Genomic DNA, 16,377 nt, shown 5'->3' with positions numbered 1-16,377 from the left:
ATGTGTCCCCCAGACTCTGACTAGAGATAAAATGGCCAATTGTCTCTGACAAGGAAAAAGGAGTATAGCATATAACTGTGGTTCTCTTTAGTTCTCTTTTGAACACCTAAAGTCACATCTGTTAAGATAAAATTTCTCACTAGACAAAATGTTAAATAGGGCAACTGAGTCAAGGTATTGGATCAGGTTACAATCTCCTTACATAGCCGGGCATGGTGGTGCATGCCTTTAATCCCAGCACTTGGGAGGCAGAGGTAGGAGGATCACTGTGAGTTTGGGGCCACCCTGAGACTCCATAGTGAATTCCAGGTCAGCCTGGGCTAGAGAGGGACCCTACCTCAAAAAAACCAAAACAAACAAACAAACTCCTTACATAAGACAAGCATCAGACTTACCTAATGTGTATATCAGGGGAAGGGTCCCTTCTTGGAAACATTTAATTGGATTAAATCTAATGTTTACCCAATGCCAAGGTTTTCATCAGTGGAGAAACTGAGTCTTATGATAAGGCCTCACCACTGATAGGTCACTAATGCTAATCTGTTATGATTTAAGGGTTATAAAACTGGCCTTAAGATTCTCTCAGTAAAGTAAATTAGGTTCCTCTTTTCATCAAGGTTTTAACTATTCTTAAGATAAAGGCTCACATAGAAGTGATTAATTTCCAAAGGTGAAGTACTCATACCTAAAGACATTGTGACTTTACAGATAGCTTCTGTCTTATTTATGCTAATTCGATTGAATGGTCATAACTAAGTTTAGTCACTTAGGTTTAAAAGTGATTTAATTTCAATAAGGATAACTTTCATCTTCCTGGGATATGTTGGGATAGCTTGCTTAAGCTCTATCAAATTTAAGTCATGGGTAAAACATAAAATTGTTTTATGTTAATAAAAATTTCTGTGGTACATAAAATCAATAGCTATCAAGTTTAAGCCAAAATCATTGGTTGCCAGCCAATGTTTTTTCTTTCAAAAAGATTTATCAGGGGTTATATAAGAATTTAGCTAGCTGTTTTGGTTAAAAGAGAGAGGGGGGGGAGGGAGGGAGGGAGAGAGACAGACACCAGATTCTGCTCTATTGTATGGAAGTCCAGTGCTTATAACAAAATTAACTCTTAAGACATATTTCCTACTTTAGGGTATAGCCTCATGCTCAAACAATGGTCCTCATCTGAGAGAGAGAAAAAAAAAATTACAAGCTCTATGGTTCTGTTTCCAATGTTCTCTGGTTAATTTGTACCAACACAGGTATCTGAACTAATTGAAGATGTTTTCAAACACAGGTGCTAAGACTTTATACTGCCTTACTTGTCCTTTTCTGACAATTTCTAGGTCAAATGAGTTAGTCTATAAATCAGTTGGTACTGTTTTCAAGACTGGTAGCAGATTCTGCCTATATTTATAATTAGGTATTTAAAATATGAGATGTGCCTACTTTCTGTTTTTTTTTTTTTTTTCCGAGGTAGGGTCTCATTCTGGTCCAGGCTGACCTGGAATTAACTCTGTAGTCTCAGGGTGGCCTCGAACTCATGGCGATCCTCCTACCTCTGCCTCCCAAGTGCTGGGATTAAAGGCGTGTGCCACCACGCCCGGCGAGATGTGCCTACTTTCTATACCTCACATATAAGGCTTATGCTGCCATAGTTCAACTAAAATTTTAAAGATTGGACAAAATGATTTTAGAAGCCCTTGTGCCATTCTTTAACTAAGTCTATTTCAGTAATCAAATGTGCTCTATATGTACACACATCCAGGCTGGTGTAACTTCCTTTCTAAATGTGTTAATTACCTACGTAGAAGCCAAAGCCAATTGGAATTATCAGAGTAAGAAGCGCCAATATTTTGGCCTGTGCTCCCAGGTCATGGGGCCATTGGAGATGATGGGACACTTCTACACTGGCCCCCTGGTAAGTCACCTGTCTTCCTGAGCAGGGAGGCTATGGAGACCCAAACAAAATTGGTGTACAGTCTGAAATAGGAGAGTCACAATTGAGGAGCAATAAGTCCTCCTGACTTCCCAAAGAAGGGAAAACTACTTGGCCAGCATGGCCCTGTCTCTTCCTAACCGACAAAAGACACCAGTAAGCTATGGCGCTACTCCTGTGTCCCTAAAGTGTCTTTGGAGAGCCATCAGTGACCTTCAAAACTAATCCTTAATTAAATGTGGCTATCTGCATGGTCTTAAACACTCAGAGAGAAATGTATAACCAAAGATTAAAAATACCTTACATACATGAATGGCCTGTTAAGTAATACCTAAAAAGGTTGTACCTGACCCAGTGGCTGGATTCTCTCTGGTGCCTACCATGCATACTCTACTTGCAATACACCATGTGTGCTTATGTTAGTGAGATAGACTCTGATCCACCACCGGAAAACCAACCCACCTGTCAGCAACACAGGATCCCCACCACAGACTGAAAGCAAGCTGTGCTGACCTGAGAAATGTCACCGTTATCCAAGCTTGGGCAGTCACACAGCCCTTTCATGAGGGAGAAGTCTGACAGCACACAGAGATGCAGACAGGCAGGAGGTAAACTTTGTGTTCTTTATGGTGGGCAGTCATCGTCTGCCCCAACAGCCATCTGAAGCCAATAGTCCCGATTATTAAAAATTACAAAGTTGTATAAGTGCTCTCCTCCCATTCGAAAACCATGTTCGTTCTCTCTCCACGAGACAGGGCTGTCTGCAAAGCCTTGAACTGACAAGGTGACCCATGGAGCCAACTTCGGTTCATCAAAGTAGTGACTGAAAGAGAAAGACAATTCTGAATAAACAAGTAAGAGTGAGAAATGATTACATTTCAAAAAGAAAAAAAAATCGGTGATAACAGGTATTTCAGGTGCTCTAATTAGGCTTACTCTCTGTCTTTGATTTTACAACACAAGGAGGTATGAATTTAATACACTGTGAATCCCATAAAGATTAACTATAAAACATAGAATGCACACCTTTAATCCCAGCACTCAGGAGGCACAGGTAGGAGGACTGCTGAGTTTGAGGCCACCATGAGACTGCAGAGTAAATTCCAGGTCATTCTGGGCTACAGCAAACTTCAGCTGTTCCCATCCTTAATCTGGAATACTACTTAAAACAACAAAAAATAAAACAAACTCCACAAATGGTATAAAAATAAGTTTCTCCCTCATTAAAAGTAATGTTCTCGGGAGACAGAGGAAGGAGGATCACCATGAGTTCGAGGCCATCCTGAGACTCCTTAATGAATTCCAGGTCAGCCTGAGCTAGAGTGAGACCCTACTTCTAAAAACTTAAATTCAATTTAATTTTAAAAATTGGACTTGTAGCTCAGTGACTGAGCATATACCTAGCATGCTCACAACCCTGTGATGAATCCCCAGAATGGAAGACAAAAAATATCTAGGAAAAAGAGTGATGTTCTCAGTCCTTGTTTAATAAACCACTATAGAATTATTGACTAGATTTCATTTTTAAAAAAAATATTGTATTTATTTATTTGAGAGAGAGAGAATGGTGCGCCAGGGCCTCCAGCCACTGCAAATGGAACTGTAGATGCCCCTTGTGCATTTGGCTTACGTGGGTCTTGGAGAGTCAAACCAGGATCCTTTGGCTTTGCAGGCAAATGCCTTAACCACTAAGACATCTCTCCAGCCCCAAGCCCAAACCTTCTTATTGATGCAAATCAAGATACTAAACTGATAAATATGATCAAATGTGTTGGGTTTAAAAAGAAAAGCCCTGGGCTGGAGAGATACCTTAGCAGTTAAACGCTTGCCTGTGAAGCCTAAGGACCCCAGTTCGAGGCTCGATTGCCCAGGACCCACGTTAGTCAGATGTACAAGGGGGCATACACATCTGGAGTTTGTTTGCAGTGGCTGGAGGCGCTGGTGCGCCCATTCTCTCTCTCTCTCTCTGCCTCTTTCTCTGTCTGTTGCTCTCAAATAAATAAATAAATAAAAATAAGCAAAACAATGTATTTAAAAAGAAAAGCCCTGGTGCCGCACGCCTTTAATCCCAGCACTCAGGAGGCACAAGCAGGAGGACTGCCGTTGAGTGTGAGGCCACCCTGAGACTACAGAGTGAGTTTCAGTTCAGCCTGAGCTGGAGTGAGACCCTACCTTGAACACCCTCCCCCCACCCGAAAAGAAGAAACGCCCTGAAGACTTAAATCCACATAATTCAGAAGGAGACATCGAGCTTGGAGTACTCAACAGTAGAGCACTTACATTATATGCACAAGGCCCTCGGGTCAACCCCAGGAAAAGAAAACAGGGAAGACTTGAGAACTGCTTAACTAATAGAATTACACTTCACTTAAGCTGTTCAACCTGGGACCCCAGTGTCTTCACACTGCAAGCAATGTCCCATCACTTGCAATGTACACATTTTATTTACATAGCAATTCTCCAAATTAAGACAAAAGCCTACACTGTTCTGTGCAGTGCTTGGCATACTGACACCCAGCGATGACAGAAGGCAGGTGCTGGAAGACACCTGAGAGGTGGCTGAGGCTCACTGAGGAGACCGCATTTCAGAATGAGACTGTGCAGAGCTGATACTCAGAATGAACACACTGTGTCCAACCAGCAGGTGGGTTTCCATGTGACTTTAGACCTCTGCGCCAAAAAAGCTCGGGGGGGGGGGGGCAGGGGGGCTGGAGAGATGGCTTAGCAGTTAGGTGCTTGCCTGTGAAGCCTAAGGACCCTGGTTCGAGGCTCAATTCCCCAGGACCCACGTTAGCCAGATGCACAAGGGGGTGCATGCATCTGGAGTTCGTTGGCAGTGGCTGGAGGCCCTGGCACGCCCATTCTCTCTTCTCTATCTACCTCTTTCTCTCTCAGTCTGTCGCTTTCAAATAAATAAATAAAATTAAAAAAAAAAAAAAAAAAAGCTCAGGGGATCAGAACCAGCAAGAAGAGTAGATTGTTTTCAGGAAGCCGACCAAATCTTTGCTTTCTCTCTCCATGGGGATGAGGGCTTACCAACAGCATTTCCCCACCTTGGACTCAAAGAAGGGAAATGAGAGGAATGTGTGTGCTTGGCCCTGCTTTGCATCACACCAAAAATGTCCTTCACATGCAAATATGGCAACAACAAGCGAGACAGACAAGGCACAAAGAATCTTCACCTCAGCTGCTCCAGGAGCACCTGTATCTCCTCCGGAAGTATGAGCCCAGTGATGGAACACAGACAAGCTCTGGCCGCCACTGTGCTTGGCTGGGGGCAGCAGTATGTTGATATGAAGTCACTAGGTTCATTATTTCTGACACATAAAGGAAAGAACCAACGGTTACTACCCAAAGCTCCTACTGAAAACAAACCATAAGCTCGAGATTTGTAGACCTCAAAGGGAGTCGATACCCACAGGTCAGCTCCGCAGAAGACAGCGCCAAGCCAGTCGAGGAGCTCCGGGGCACTGCAGCTTTCCTCCGGCTTGCCCCTGAGCTCCCTGCTCTGCAGCACTGGGCACGGCAGCTCGGTCACGGTGCTCAGTGCCACTTTTGGCTGATGCTCCCGAATGTGGTATTTGGAGAAGTATGACATCATTGTTGATTCTCCTGCTGATTCTGTTGATATAAGACCATGTCAATATTTAAAGTCTTTGAGAACTGACTCCATCCTTTTTTTTTTTTTTAAGCCACTTTCCTTTTTTGTGACACAGAGTTTCAGCATGTAGTTCAGGCTGGCCTAGCACTCACAATCCTCCTGCCTCTGCTGCCTTTCTGAGTGTCAGAATTACAGGTGTGCTCCACCATGCCTGGCACCTTTTGCATCCCCTTCAGAGAGTTATGGACAACAGATAGGATTAAATAAAATGAAAGCTGTCCAAAGCTGTATACAAATTAAAATCATTTAAAGTTGCTTTCAGCTTGTTGCGTCAAGTTCTATAAACATGCATCTTTCTCTTTTCCTGGAGATTCACATGTCTTTAGCTCAGCCCCATGGTAGTTTCATTTGCTCTAATAAGAGAATTTCAACTTAATACATAAAACCCAAAGGACTGCTATGTATGAACATAGTGAGCTCTTCGGAAAGCTTATTCATGCAATTAAAAAAAAAAAAAAACCCACAAAGATCTCACACTACACTTCCCCTTGAAAACCGAGTACCACCCTGTGTACCTCTCACAGGAGTGTGCCCACAGCAGCCATGGAAGGTAGAAACAGACACGCTAGAAACCAGAAGGTAGAAACCAGAGCACACAGGGAAGGCGGCCTACTGATTAGCATAATCAAAATAATGTCTCCCTCTCTCGGTGGGCAGAGGTCAGCCGGCTTACTGCCATTATAAAAGTTTAAGATTCTCAGACTCTGGGTTCCCCTCCTGTAATGTAGCCCACTACAGGAGCCAACACTACTGGACCAAGTGTTATGTCACTCTATGAAAACAAAATGAGTGAACTTGTGCAAATGCTGGATCTTTGTGTGATGGTTAACTTGGGTAGCTAGTAAAGTTTATTTATTTCTGGCTATCTGTGAGAATGATTCAAGAGGAAATTAGCATCTGAGCTTCTAGACTAAGTAGAGAAGATCTACCTACAAAGGTGAGCCCAAATTTAAAAAAAAGGTAGAGGGGGCTGTTGAGATGGGTTAGTGGTTAAGGTGATTGCTTGCCTGCAAAGCCTAAGGACCCATGTTCGACTCTCCTGGTTCCACATAAGCCAGACGCACAAAGTGACATAAGTGCACAAGGTTGCACATGTGTACAAGGTGGTGTACACATCTGGAGTTTGACTGCAGTGGCTGGAGACCCTGGTGCAGCAATTCTCTCTCACACACATTAACAACAAAAAAAAGAAAAAAGTAGAAAAAAAGTGAATTCTCTCTCCTGGAGCTGGGACATCCAGCTTCTCCCGACCCTGGACATCAGACTCCAGGTTCTAAGGCCTCTCGCCTTGGATTGAGACCGATGCTATCAGCTTGCCTGGTTGTGAGGCTTTCTTTCGTGCTTGGGAACTGCTACTGTGTGAGGAATTAAGTCCTTTGTCTCTGACCCATGAGACTCTGGTGGGTGACTTTAGCAGTTGGCAAATAAATGGGGTGACATCTCAGTTAGTTCCTGGGTCACTGGCAGCTGGCAGTCATAGGGACAAGAAGCTGCAGAGACCCTGCAGGGACAGCCCTCAAGAAGATGTCAAGTGGACTCAGTAGGTCTCTGCGTCCTCTTTCCAGAGTACAATCAACTAGGGTGTGTGGAAGCAACCTCAGGCACCCAGTGTCCAAGAACTCCCATGAGGAAAGACATGCGGACCTACTTCCAAAGCAGACCTGTACCCATTCCAATCCAGCCAGGAGAGCACTGGAACATCTAACTTCTAAGGATCTGGTTTGTTACAATTTTATACTGGACCAAAGACACATGTGTAACACAATGCATGTGACAGCTGTAAACATTAAAAAATACTTCAACATCAAACTTCCCACTAAATTCAGTATGTTAATCAAGTCACAACAAAAACTGTATCTGAGATGTAATGGTATGCCTATGCTCTGCAATAAGGAGTAAACAGACCACACATATGTACAATTTTAACTGGCATTGATTTAAAATATTCTAGCCAAGACTGTGTGAGGTAACCTGGAATGAAGGAAGGGGAGAAACAGTAAAAGTTAGCTACTCTGAAGATTTCTGGAGACAGAGGCAAGTGGCTTTAGAACTAGGTTACCATGATGACTCAGCACAGCAGAAGAGTGAGGGCAGCTCCCTTCTCCACACCCACACTATGTACACTACATCCCTCGACCACACAGGTAACCCACACCCCAGTCCTCCGTTACTCCCCTTTAATTAACAATTAGGTGACAAAATCATTGATCATTATGAATTTCTTCTTCATACCTGTATGATGCCAGGCCAAAAGAAAATCAAATTTCATAGGTTTCTTTTCTTTCAGGCACCAAGATATTCTTTCAGACTTCTTAGAATCCAGGTTAAGGGATAAATCCATCAAATCAATGGAAACAACTTAAAAATAGAAAAAGAAACAGATATTTCATCCAAATTATACAAAGCTTACACTGTGGAGGACATGTTACATTTAAAGAAGTCAGAATTTGGGCTGGAGAGATGGCTCAGTAGTTAAGGCACTTGCCTGCAAAGTCCAACATCATGGATTCAATTCTCAGTACCCATGTAAAGCCAGGTGCACAAAGTGGTGCGTGCATCTGGAGTTTGTTTACAATACCTAAAGGCCCAGGTGCACCCATTCTCTGTCTCTCTATTTGCAAATAAATAGTCAAGAAAAGTTTAAAAATACTACATATTACTCTGTTCATTCTCTTTGGCTCAAGTTAAAAATGTCCCTTCAGAGGGCATTTCTGCTGTTGAAAGCGGCCAACCACAAGATTTAAATTCGTATCTTCTCTAGGTCAAAGAGCAAGGGCAAAGGGCTCAGGAGGCCAACCCTAACCCTACCCGTGGATGTGGCTGCCTGACCTACTGCTGTCTACACCATATCAGCCATCAGGTCCACATAACTCCACTCACTGGGGACTTCTGCCAGCTATCATGAAGACGTGGGGAGGCTGAAGGACATTTCTGTACAACTTGTAGCTCCTATCTTGGGTTTATTACACTGAACTTTTTTTTTTTTTTTTTTTTTTTGTTTTTGAGGTAGGGTCTCACTCTTGTCCAGGCTGACCTGGAATTCACTATGGAGTCTCAGGGTGGCCTTGAACTCTCAGCGATCCTCCTACCATGGCCTCCTGAGTGCTAGGATTAAAGGCGTGCGCCACCACACTTGGCTTGTTTTCTTTTTAAAATTCATTTGCAAGCAGACAGGGAGAAGAGAGACACAGAGAGAGAATGGAATGCCAGGGCCTCCCGCCACTGAAAACGAACTCCAGATGCTTGCACCACTCAGCTTTATGTGGGTCCTGGGGAACTGAATTCAGGTAAGTAGGCTTTGCAGGCAATTACCTTAACTGCTGAGCCATCTTGCAGCCCAGGAACCAGTCCAATTTCATGGTCTTTATTAATGCAGCCTATGGCCAAAGCCTGTGATGTATAACCAAAACCCCCCCTTGAGTCAGAATTGTAAAGGCAAGAAAGCCATTGTTTCATTTGCTCTAATAAGAGAATTTCAACTTAATACATAAAACTCTGATCTCTATCAGAAGTGAGCCAAAAATTTAGCTCATGTTTCATGAAGAACAATGACTTGCTAGACACAGATGGAGCACAATCATACTCACCAAACTTCATAATTTTTCTGCCAGAATACCGAGAAGGATGACCTTGAAGCCCAGTTTCCTCATAAGTGTCTTTATCCAGTGATAAAATTAACTTCCCTGTAAATCAAACAGCTCACATGAAAGAGATGCTAACAACATAGTTCATGTTCTATCAGTGAGAGAACTGTAGTAAGTGTGGACCTGATTTGTAGCACATGACTACTATTCAGCTTGGGAGGCCAGGCTGACCTTGAACTTGGGGCAGTCCTCCAGGCTCTCTCTACTGCAAAGGTTGTAAGTGTGAACCACCATCCCTGGTAATATTATTTATATGTACATACATGTACAGATATTAATTATCACAGCAAAACTAGACATAATTAAATTTCTATTAAGGAAGAAATCATTAAGTCATAGTATACACATAATTTATATATTTAAGACATTAAAAATTGTAAATGAGAGGCAGGCTAAAGACATGGTAGCTGTGGTGGTTTGATTCAGGTATCCCCATAGACCTAGGTGTTCTGAATGCTAGGCAACTTGGATATTAATGCCTCCTGGAGATCCTGGAGACCATGTATTGTTGGGAACAGGCTTATGGGCGTTACAGCCAGATTCCTCTTGCCAGTGTTTGGCACACTCTCCTATTGTCCACCTTATGTTGGCCAGGGGGTGATGTCCACCCTCTGCTCATACTATCATTTCCCCCTGCCATCATGGAGCTTCCCCTGGAGTCTGTAAGCCAAAACAACCCTTTTCTATTTCCCACAAGCTGCTCTTGGTCAGGTGTTCTGTGCCAGCAATATGAACCTGCCTGCAACAGTAGCATATGCCTGGTACTAAGAAAGCTGAAGCAGGGCTATTGCAAATTTGAGAGAGGGCTGGAAGGAAGGCCTAATGATTAAGATGTCTGCCTGAGAGTTTGACACATTTAGGCTACATGGCAAGGCCCTGTCTCAAAACAAACAAAGAAAGCAGCTAAGTTTGAACTATATATATTGATACGGAAAAATGTCAGCAGGCTTTCAATCCCAGCATTGGGGAGGTAGAGGCAGGAGGATCACTGTGAGTTCAAGGCCAGCCTGAGACTACACAGTGAATTTCAGGTCAATCTACCTCAAAAATAAATAAATAAATAAAAATATGTTGGGTGTGGTGGCGCACACCTTTAATCCCAGCACTGGGGAGACAGAGGTAGGAGGATCGCTATGAGTTCAAGGCCACCCTGAGACTACATAGTGAATTCCAGGTCAGCCTGGGCTAGAGTGAGACCCTACCTCAAAAAACTAAAAAAAAAAAAAAAAAAAGTAATACTCCCCCCCAAATGTCTATGTTATATAGCTTGAGAAACAGGAACTTTTAGAAATAATGTGGCATAATGTGATGCATGTTAAATTTTGGTTATAAACCATGGAAAGTTCTGGAAGAATAAATATCAAACTGTTCCTTCTATAAAGGAATGGAGGTTAAGAGTGGAGGAAAGGGAGAAATACCATTTTATAGATCTGTATGATTTGACTTGACTTTTAATTAATTAATTTATTTTTGGTTTTTTGAGCTAGGGTCTCGCTCTAGCCCAGACTGACATGGAATTCACTAGGTAGTCTCAGGGTGGCCTCACACTCACAGCGATCCTCCTACCTCTGCCTCCCAAGTGCTGAGATTAAAGGTGTGCGCCACCACTCTGAGCTTGATTCTTCATCTTTAACCACTGAGCCATCTCTCTGGCCCCTTGTTTTTCCATTTATTCACCTGAGCGCTGGGGATTTAAACTCAAGTTTGTTAATGCGAGCATGGCAAGCACTTTAAGCCATCCTGGCAGCTCTTCTTGGTCACACTATGCACTCCTTTTACGATGAAAGAAAGGAGAAAAGACGAGGGCTGTTACCATTTGGCAGCAGGGCGGCAGTATCATCTTCATCAATGCCTGTGTTGTATGATAGTGCGTAGCATGGACCTGGACAATGTTTGGGGGAGAAACCAAGTTAGAGAAGTCACATCTGCAACATGCTAGTGGGTTATTGCCTCATGACAACCCTTCAGATAAGTAGCGATCGGTACCTTCCCGTGCTCCAGCTCACTCAAGAAACCTCATATGTGCCACGGGTATGCTGCAGCTCAGAAGCTAGCCCAGTTAGGTCACCCACCCATCAAGGAACTTTTTGTGCAACTTTACAATGATCAGGCAGAGAGAGACTCAGAATGGAACCTGGGACCTTGGGGATGCCAGCAGAAAGGTACAAAGTACAAGAGGTTGGTGAACATGCTTTAGAGATAGTATTTGATAATTAATATGCAGACTACTTAAACAGCTGAATATTCAAAAGCTACTTAATCTTTCCTCACCTGCTAAGTGGGGATCATAGGCCCACTGCCTAAAGTTATCGGCAGGGTTGATTACTAGTATATTTAAAAGTGCCTGTTAAAAGTATGCAGGCTGACAAGCGCCACATGTTCTCTCTCATATGGGGATCCTAGCTGCAGATGACTGGGCTTCTGCGTGAGAATGAAAATACTTAGTAGCAGAGGCCAGTAAGTTGAAAAGGAGACATAAAGGGTGGAGAAAGGAAGGGAGGAGGATACTTAATAGGTTGATATTGTATATATGTAATTACAATGTTTGTAATGGGGAGGTAATATGATTGAGAATGGAATTTCAAACGGGAAAGTGTGGGGGTGGGGAGGGAGGGAATTACCATGGGATATATTTTATAATCATGGAAAATGTTAATAAAAATTAAAAAAAAAAAAAAAAAAGTATGCAGGCTGAGACTATATAGTGAATTGCAGGCCAGCCAGAGCTAGAGTGAGACCCTACCTCAAAAAACCTAAAAAAAAAAAAAAAGTATCCAGGCTGTAGCCAGGCCTGGTAGCACATACCTTTAATCCCAACTCGGGAGGCAGAGGTAGGAGGATCACTGTGAGTTCAAGGTCACCCTGAGACTACATAGTGAAAAAAAAAAAAAAAGGTATCCAGGCCATTAACAAAATGGTATCAGCCTTCAACACTGAAGAACAAAGTTGGTGAAAATAAAAGCAAGCTGGGCCTGATGGCACAGGGTTGTAATCCCAGCTACTTAGAAGGCTAAGGCAGAAGATCCCTAGTTCTGGGCTCGCATAGGCAACACAGTGAGAACATGCCTCAAACAAGGGGCTGGGCTCAGTGGCAGAGTGTGTGCCTAACATGTGCAAGTCCTAGGTTCAATCCTCAGGACTGCATAAAGAAAAGAAAGAGAAGTGTTTAGCTTAGAAGTAGCCAGGCAGAGTCAGAAGACTTCATGGGTCTAGGGGAAAGGCCAAACCAGAGAGCTGTAAGTAAGTCTATAGCTGATGAGCACTATCTACTTAGCGGTGCACTCCCCAAGACAATGGCTTCCAGGAAAATATTAGAACAAGCCAGTCAATCCTGCAGATATGACCACAAATTAGGTAAACCAAAGAGGGTCAGAGACATAAAACTCTAAGAAGATACTGATACAAAACAGCAGCTGAGGGCTGAAGAGATATGGCTTAGCAGTTAAGGTGTTTGCCTATGAAGCCTAAGAACCCAGTGTAATGCAGATATGCAGGGTGGCACATGCTTCTGAAGTTCATTGGCAGTGGCTGTAGGTCCTGGAACGACCACTCTCCCTCCAATAAATAAATAAATAAATTTTTTAAAAAACCAGTGCTGAGACTCTTAGGAGTCTAACGAGAACACCCACTGAACTTGATGCCTGCAGTCACAGGCCCGCTAGCAGTGCACGGGAACAAAGGCTGTAAGACTCCCCTCCTATCAACCCTGGTTTTTGTTTTTTTAATGCTTTATTTACTTGAGAAACAGAATGGGTGCGCCAGGTTCTCTAGACACTACAAACGAACTCCAGATGCATGTGCTACCTTGTGCATCTGTTTATGTGAGTACTGGGGAATTGAACTTGGGTCCTTAGGCTTTGTAGGCAAGCACCTTAACTGCTAAGCCATCTCTCCAGCTCAACCCTGGTTTAAAGATGACACACGTCCTACGTCACAATATCCACACCCAGACTTGGGGACAGTGATCAGAAGCCACCACCTAAAGAGGACATAGGAAGAGTGTGACAACACGGAGGGGAGAGGAGTAAGGCATGGAGTAATGACATGGACAACGGCACTTTTCCAAGCACGGAACCCAATACTGTTTCATCTATTTATTTTGGTGTGTATGTAGTCTTCCTACAGTCCCTTGTCTTACCCTGTTCATTGGGTGACATTACATAGTTTAATCTTACCTTTTTTTTTTTTTCGAGGTAGGGTCTCGCTCTAGCCCAGGCTGACCCTGGAATTCACTATGCAGTCTCAGGGTGGCCTCAAACTCTCAGCAATCCTCCTACCTCTGCCTCCCGAGTGCTGGGATTAAAGGTGTGCGCCACCACACCTGGCTATCTTACCTTTCTGTACGAAGGTGCTGATGAATTCATGTGCAATTAATTCATGAAGAGGTAAGTTCTGCACAGAGTAATAGGGCCCAATTTCCTTGATGAAGTCTTTTAGTTCTTTGGATAACAACCCACATTCAGGAATGAGAAAGGAAACCTATTGGAATGTATAATACCAAGAATTATGCTCATGAAGATCAGCAGTAAATTTTTAGGGGTGAAGTATCATGAAATTTCTATTTCTCTCCTTTTTTTTTGAACAAACACAGGAGGCAAATCTCTTCATCCACCCATCTCAAGCAAATGGGAATTGGACAGGTCAATTTTTCATTTCTGCATAGCAACGTTTAATGAAATACTTTAATGGAAGTCTTGCTCACACTTACACTTTTGCACACAGGCAATACTGTTCAAGGAAACAGTGCAGCTCAGTATCCTTAATTGTTTGCCCTAGCATCCTGGGAATCAAAGGAACTTCTTGTAGCAAAAGGATTTAGGGACTACGTGGCTAAGTAGAGGATAGGGAAATGACTCAGTGGTTAAAAGAACTTGGCATGGTGGGGCACACCGTTAATCCCTGCTCTTGGGAAGAGGAGGCAAGAGGATCACCGAGTTTGAGACCACCCTAGACTACAATAGTGAATTGTAGGTCAGTCTGGGCTAGAGTGTCACGCTATTTCAAAAAAAGAAAAGAAAAACTTGCTTGCAAAGCCCAGGTTCAATAACCCAAAACCTATATAAAACCGGATGCACAAAGTAGCCTGCGTGGGGCTGGAGAGATGGTTTGCCTTGGAAGCCTATGGAACTAGGTTCGATTACCCAGTACCCACCCAAGCCAGATGACACAAGGTGGTACATGCATCTGGAGTCCATTTGCAGTGCCTAGAGGCTCTGGCCTGCCCATTCTCTCTCTCTCAAATAAGTAAATAAATAAATGGGGGGGCAGATAGAATGGGTGTACCAGGGCCTGTAGTCACTGCAAAGGAACTCCACTTTGTGCATTTAGCTTTACATGGGTACTGGGGAACTGAACTTAGGCTTTGCAAGGGAACAGCCTTAACCACTGAGCAAATAAAACTTTTTTTTTCTTTTAAGTAGCCTACGTGTCTGGAGTTTGCAGTGACAGGAGGCCCTGGCGTAATAATAAATAGTTTTTAAAAAACGAGAGAAGCTACATAGGAACGTTAAGCGCCTCTAGAGGTCTCGCTTTCCAGACAGCAGTCTGTGATGAGTTTTCCAGCCAAGACAGAGATGTAAGAACCCAGCGGATTTCAAACGGTGCTCACGTCTTTCAAGTGCCTCCCGCAAAGTCCTACTACCAGCCTTTTTCCAACGTCTGAGTCACCCCGCACGCCGATCGACGTAAAGTGCGACGTGCTTACGCCCGCATCATCTCAGGGTGAGGTGCGCGTGCCATTCCTCCGGGCCCAAAGCACCTCCCGGGGCAGCAGAGGCTCGGGGAAGGCGCACCCGGGGCCGCAGGAAGCACAGCCCCAATCTAGGACCGGCTGGGCGACTTTGCCCCGAGCAGGCTCTCAGGCAACTCCCGGGGACCAAGACCACGACATCGGCCCCTAAGGTCCTGGCAGAAGTGGAGTTTGCATCCTTCGGGGCACAACCAGCCAAAGGCGCGCGCCTCAGCCAGCCTCATGGGCTGCCAGATGCATGCTGGGACTTGTAGTTCTTCACTGCTACAAAACGTGGAGTTCAGGCGGCACAGAGACTACCGTTCCCAGCATGCGCGGCGAATCGGCCGCCTTCCTCTCCCTTCCCCTCCGCCAGCCGGGCTGGTTCGGGCCGCTGCACCGCGAAGCCGGCTCACCCGGTAGTTATAGTAGTGCGTCTCCACGAGCTGCCGGTGGCGCGACTTGGCGTGGCCCAAGTTGGATTTCTCGCAGACCAGTAAGTGCCGTGGCGTCTCCTGCAGCCTGCGCAGCGTGCTCATGTTCTCTTGCTACTTCGGCCGCGCCCGCCACGCGACTTCCTGGTGCCAGGCCCCGCCCCGCCCCGCCCCGCTGGCCCCGCCCCGCCCGTAGCCCCGCCCCGCCCGTAGCCCCGCCCCGCCCGTAGCCCCGCCCCCGGGCGCGCCTGCGCTGAAGGCTGTTACTTCGGTTAGGGCTGGAGGCGGCCGTGCTTCCACACAGGCCCGCTACGGCAAGGTCCGCCGTTGAATCCGGTTCTGGGAGACCTGGCGCTTGTTTTCCAAGCCGAATTTCCTTTATCCCTTTCCTCCTCCGGAGCTCCCTGGACCCTGGGGTTTGTGGCTGAAGGGTCCATACTGTACTGAGTTCATGCAGCGCCAAGAGGAAGACAGGCCAGAGGGAAGGCCCAGTACAGGCCGGAAATTCATCCGCAGTTAAGTGGTCCCCAGCCCACTTTGGGGGTGCACACCCGCACTGCTCCTGTGACTCCTCCCTGGTCTGCTTTGCAGAGCTCTATTACCCTAATATGGACCTCTCGGCAACGAACAGGACCAAAAGTTGATTTGAATTCAATTCCTTCCCAGACGGAAAGGAAGTTGTGTGGAGAGATAACAATGCGCTTTTTTTTTTTTTTACTTCTTAGTCGATATTCCGTTGGAACCACTTTCAAAAATTTGTTCCTGTGAGAGACAAGAGTTTTCCATTTTTTCTGATCTGTATTGACAAAAATACTGACAAATAAAGGGAAATAGTCCCATATATAATGGTCACAAAAATACTCCTTAATTGCCTAAACAAGGAAGTGAAAGACCTATACAATGAAAACTTTAAAACACTGAAGGAAGAAACTGAGGAAGACACGTGAAGATGAGAAGACCTCCCATGTTCATGGATCAGAAGA

The 16,377-nt window shown here is 44.6% G+C and overlaps 1 protein-coding gene across 1 annotated transcript; it reads right to left on the bottom strand.

Annotated features, from left to right (window-relative positions):
- Window positions 1-2,536: 2,536 nt before the first annotated feature.
- On the bottom strand, window positions 2,537-15,549 carry Rpp40 (ribonuclease P/MRP subunit p40). Its single transcript, XM_045137035.1, has 8 exons — window positions 15,377-15,549; window positions 13,567-13,711; window positions 11,046-11,114; window positions 9,176-9,271; window positions 7,821-7,946; window positions 5,347-5,548; window positions 5,110-5,244; window positions 2,537-2,750 (listed from the first exon to the last, which is right to left on the bottom strand). The coding sequence occupies exons 1-8, from the start codon at window positions 15,497-15,499 to the stop codon at window positions 2,552-2,554; spliced, it is 1,095 nt and encodes a 364-aa protein (XP_044992970.1). The 5' UTR covers window positions 15,500-15,549; the 3' UTR covers window positions 2,537-2,551.
- Between the last annotated feature and the right edge of the window lie 828 nt (window positions 15,550-16,377).

This window comes from Jaculus jaculus, chromosome 17 (genome assembly GCF_020740685.1).
Source record: "Jaculus jaculus isolate mJacJac1 chromosome 17, mJacJac1.mat.Y.cur, whole genome shotgun sequence".
NCBI lineage: Eukaryota > Metazoa > Chordata > Mammalia > Rodentia > Dipodidae > Jaculus > Jaculus jaculus.
The sequence above is the reverse complement of the archived record's forward strand: the minus strand, read 5'-3'. Positions and strand labels throughout refer to the sequence as shown.

What these genes read in the sequence shown, in the direction of transcription:
- Rpp40 (XM_045137035.1), bottom strand. Translation starts at nt 15,499, where the DNA reads ATGAGCACGCTGCGCAGGCTGCAGGAGACGCCACGGCACTTACTGGTC. An exon ending in CAGCACCTTCGTACAGAAAG is followed by an intron (nt 11,115 to 13,566) that starts GTAAGATAGCCA and finishes AACATTGTCCAG; the next exon opens with GTCCATGCTACGCACTATCA. An exon ending in CAGAAAAATTATGAAGTTTG is followed by an intron (nt 7,947 to 9,175) that starts GTGAGTATGATT and finishes TCTATTTTTAAG; the next exon opens with TTGTTTCCATTGATTTGATG.